Raw genomic sequence first — 3,006 nt, 5'->3', positions numbered from 1 at the left:
TGGAGAAACAGAATCAAGACCAGCTGTAACGTTAACAGAGGGGCTGAGACCGAGGCTGAAAGACGCAGTGAGGGGTGCGGGGCTGCAGGTAGGCTGGGACAGGGGAGCCTCCTTGGGGCAAGCCCAGCAGGGACTGTTTGGGAAAGAAAGTTCATCAGGAGTTGGAGTATGACTCTCCGTCCTGGTTCAGCCCCGTGTGGCTGTGTGACACGGACAGATTGGCTGTGGCAGGATCAGAGCGGCTGAGTGGAGCAGAGGGTGGGAGGGTGCATTGGGCCGCACCATCAGAAAGGCCCCCCGTGGAGGGAGGAGGGGAGAGCAAACAGACTGGGCAGAAGGGAGGCAGGTCAGAGATGGGTCGGCTGCTGGCGCCTTCCCCAGAGTCCTCCTCAGGCACTTTAAGGGTATGGATATAAATTGATGCTTCATCCAGAGAAAATTGGGCAGAGTCTGGCTGAGGGCAACTCGGGAGTTAACCTGACAGTCTGAGAGGAGGATGGAATGAATACAGGGTAAGTTTTAGGGAGGTGGGAGAGCCGACTTTAGCAAAACTAAGTAGATGGCAGACTTGGGGAGGCCAACAGGGCCTTTGAGGAGCCTGGTCTTGAGGTCCAGGGTTCTGGGGTAGCATGAGTAGTGTGTGTGGGGGGGTGGGACTACAGGACACTTTCACGATTGCTTGAGGCACTCTCTTCCCTCCTCCCTCTCCCCTCCCTCCTCCCTCCAGCTCGCCTCGGTTTGGGATAGCGCTGTCTTGATTGCTTCTCCTGCGAGAAACTGAGGTTTAATGGGACTATGGGACCATGTTCTGAGTCCCTCACTCAGCCCTAGGTTCCTCTCTGGTACCACAGCGTCTAAAACTCAGAAAAACAATGGCTCAAACAGACCTGCTGGGGTGGTCACTATCCCCCATACCCCCAATTCTAGCCCCCATCCTTGGCCCAGAGCAACTCAGTTGCGCTCCTGTCCTGTCCCCAGCCTTCCCCTCAGGGCAGCTGCTCTCCTAGGCCCCTTCTTTCCCTCCCACACAGTGGCCCCCCATGCCGTGCAGCCCTCTTGTGTCTGATGTCCCACAGCACAGCTGATAATCAGGTTAAGGGAAGCTCTGAAGATCAAGATGAAGGATACCGGACTGGTGAGCAGGCTCGGTCTGCCCTGTGTAAATGGCAATGAGCTGACCCAAATCCATCACCTTTGACTCTTGGTGATGACAGAGCCTGCACTAGTCAGGGTTCGTCCCACTCCCTGCGCAGCGGCCACCGAGGCATTCCTAGTGCCCTTCCTCTGGTTTCTAGATCTCTGAGGTCCTCACTGCTCTCTCAGGCAAGCATGCTTATTCCAACTCATCGCTGAGTGCCACGAGAGTACAGATGCTCGCCCTCTGTGCCCTCTCACTCAACCCAGCGGCTCCCTCTGCGTTGACGACCTTGCTGTCTCAGCCATGTCTCCCTTCTTGGCTTTAGACCTACTTCATAAGACCAGCAGCTCGACGCCGGGTGAAAACCTTCTCCGCACCTCCCAGCCTCTCTCGTCTTCCTGTGGTCTCAGCTTAGACAGGGGTCCCCTTCTCCTCAGCTCCAGCAAGAAGTCAAGGGTAACGTCCTAATGTTCCCTCTCCATGGATCTCATCTAGGCATTGATACCTTAAATACCTAGGCTTTGTGTCCCCCCACTTCCCTTCCCGATGGCCCACCTAGTCACACCTGTCCTGTTCCTCTTCATCCCTGAGACCCAGCACCTTCTCCAGACGCCAGCCCTGTATCCCCTAACAGACACCGGTGTCTAAAACTCATTTTTCCATCTGTCTGTCCATCAAACAAAGCTCTTTTTTAAAAAAAGATTTATATTCCGAGACAGAGAAACTCTGTCTCGGAAAAAAAAAAAGATTTATTTATTATTATATGTAAGTACACTGTTGCTGTTTACATGTGATTGTGAGCCACCATGTGGTTGCTGGGATTTGAACTCAGGGCCTTTGGAAGAGCAGTCAGTTCTCTTACTTGCTGAGCCGTCCCACCAGTCCCCAAACAAAGCTCTTTTTTTTTTTTTTTTTTTTTTTTTGGTTTTTTGAGACAGGGTTTCTCTGTGTAGCCCTGGCTGTCCTGGAACTCACTTTGTAGACCAGGCTGGCCTCGAACTCAGAAATCCGCCTGCCTCTGCCTCCCGAGTGCTGGGATTAAAGGCGTGCGCCACCACTGCCCGGCTTCAAACAAAGCTCTTATTGAACAAAAGTTTATCAAGTGTCAGGCTCCTTAGGAAGGCTTTGGCATCAATCTGGTTAAGAGTGAGAAATAGATTGCCCAGTTCTTGGTAGGTTATTCAGCCAGTGATCGTGCACGTCTGTCGGCCTGGCACTGAGGGTCCTCGGGGAGATGAGACCCTGCCTCTCCTTTCCTCCTCCCCATTGCTCCTTCATCCATTCACTGCCAAGCATCTCTGTGCTGGCCTGGCTGTAGAAGCCCAGTGCATTTGCTGGGCCCCTCCCCCCCTTCTGAAGACTCTAGTTTTTGTTTTCAGGCTTCTGTGCTGTTTGTAGAGCCCAGCATCAGATTTTGCCAAACCTCGTGGGCAGAGCTCCCCCCCTCCCCCAATGTTCCTAAACCCAAGCTCTGCAGAGAGACAGACACAACGAGCTCCGTTTCCCATCTACCCCAGACCCTGCCTCCGCCCCCAAACAGACTGCACTTTCAGTCCCCTGCCCACCCCCTTTGCAAAGCGGCCACCTTGGTACACCCCCTCCTGCCTGTTCAGTCTGGGGCAGAAGGAAGAAGAGGGCTAGCCGAGTCATCTTACCTCCCGTGTCCCTACAGCTCTAGGATGCCTTCATCCCAGCTCTCTCTACTGCCCTGGGCAGGAGAAGGTACTGGGGAGAGGCGACTGGGTTACCCATTAACTCAGTCGTGAGTTGAAGGGCAGATGGGCAGGAGGCAGACTTGAATCTCCTTTCTGTTTGTTGGCTTGCTCTGCTGCTTCAGGTCCACCCACACCTCCACAATGGCCCCCGGG

General features: G+C 54.2%; 1 protein-coding gene across 3 annotated transcripts in view; it reads left to right on the top strand.

Moving 5' to 3' along the window:
• Aqp7 (aquaporin 7) overlaps positions 1 to 3,006 on the top strand; it is a 14,220-nt gene continuing 11,214 nt past the window's right edge. Inside the window, exons 1-3 of one of the 3 annotated variants that reach the window (XM_029533396.1) lie at positions 1 to 88; positions 1,464 to 1,594; positions 2,976 to 3,006. The exon at positions 2,976 to 3,006 is cut by the window's right edge and continues 87 nt beyond it. In XM_029533396.1, the coding sequence (XP_029389256.1) occupies positions 2,995 to 3,006 (12 nt within the window). In that variant the 5' untranslated portion in view covers positions 1 to 88; positions 1,464 to 1,594; positions 2,976 to 2,994. Of the gene's footprint in view, positions 89 to 434; positions 513 to 1,463; positions 1,595 to 2,975 lie in introns of those variants that run through there. The other 2 variants (XM_021222438.2, XM_029533395.1) reach the window with 2 other exon arrangements.

Source organism: Mus pahari, chromosome 22 (genome assembly GCF_900095145.1).
Source record: "Mus pahari chromosome 22, PAHARI_EIJ_v1.1, whole genome shotgun sequence".
NCBI lineage: Eukaryota > Metazoa > Chordata > Mammalia > Rodentia > Muridae > Mus > Mus pahari.
The sequence above is the reverse complement of the archived record's forward strand: the minus strand, read 5'-3'. Positions and strand labels throughout refer to the sequence as shown.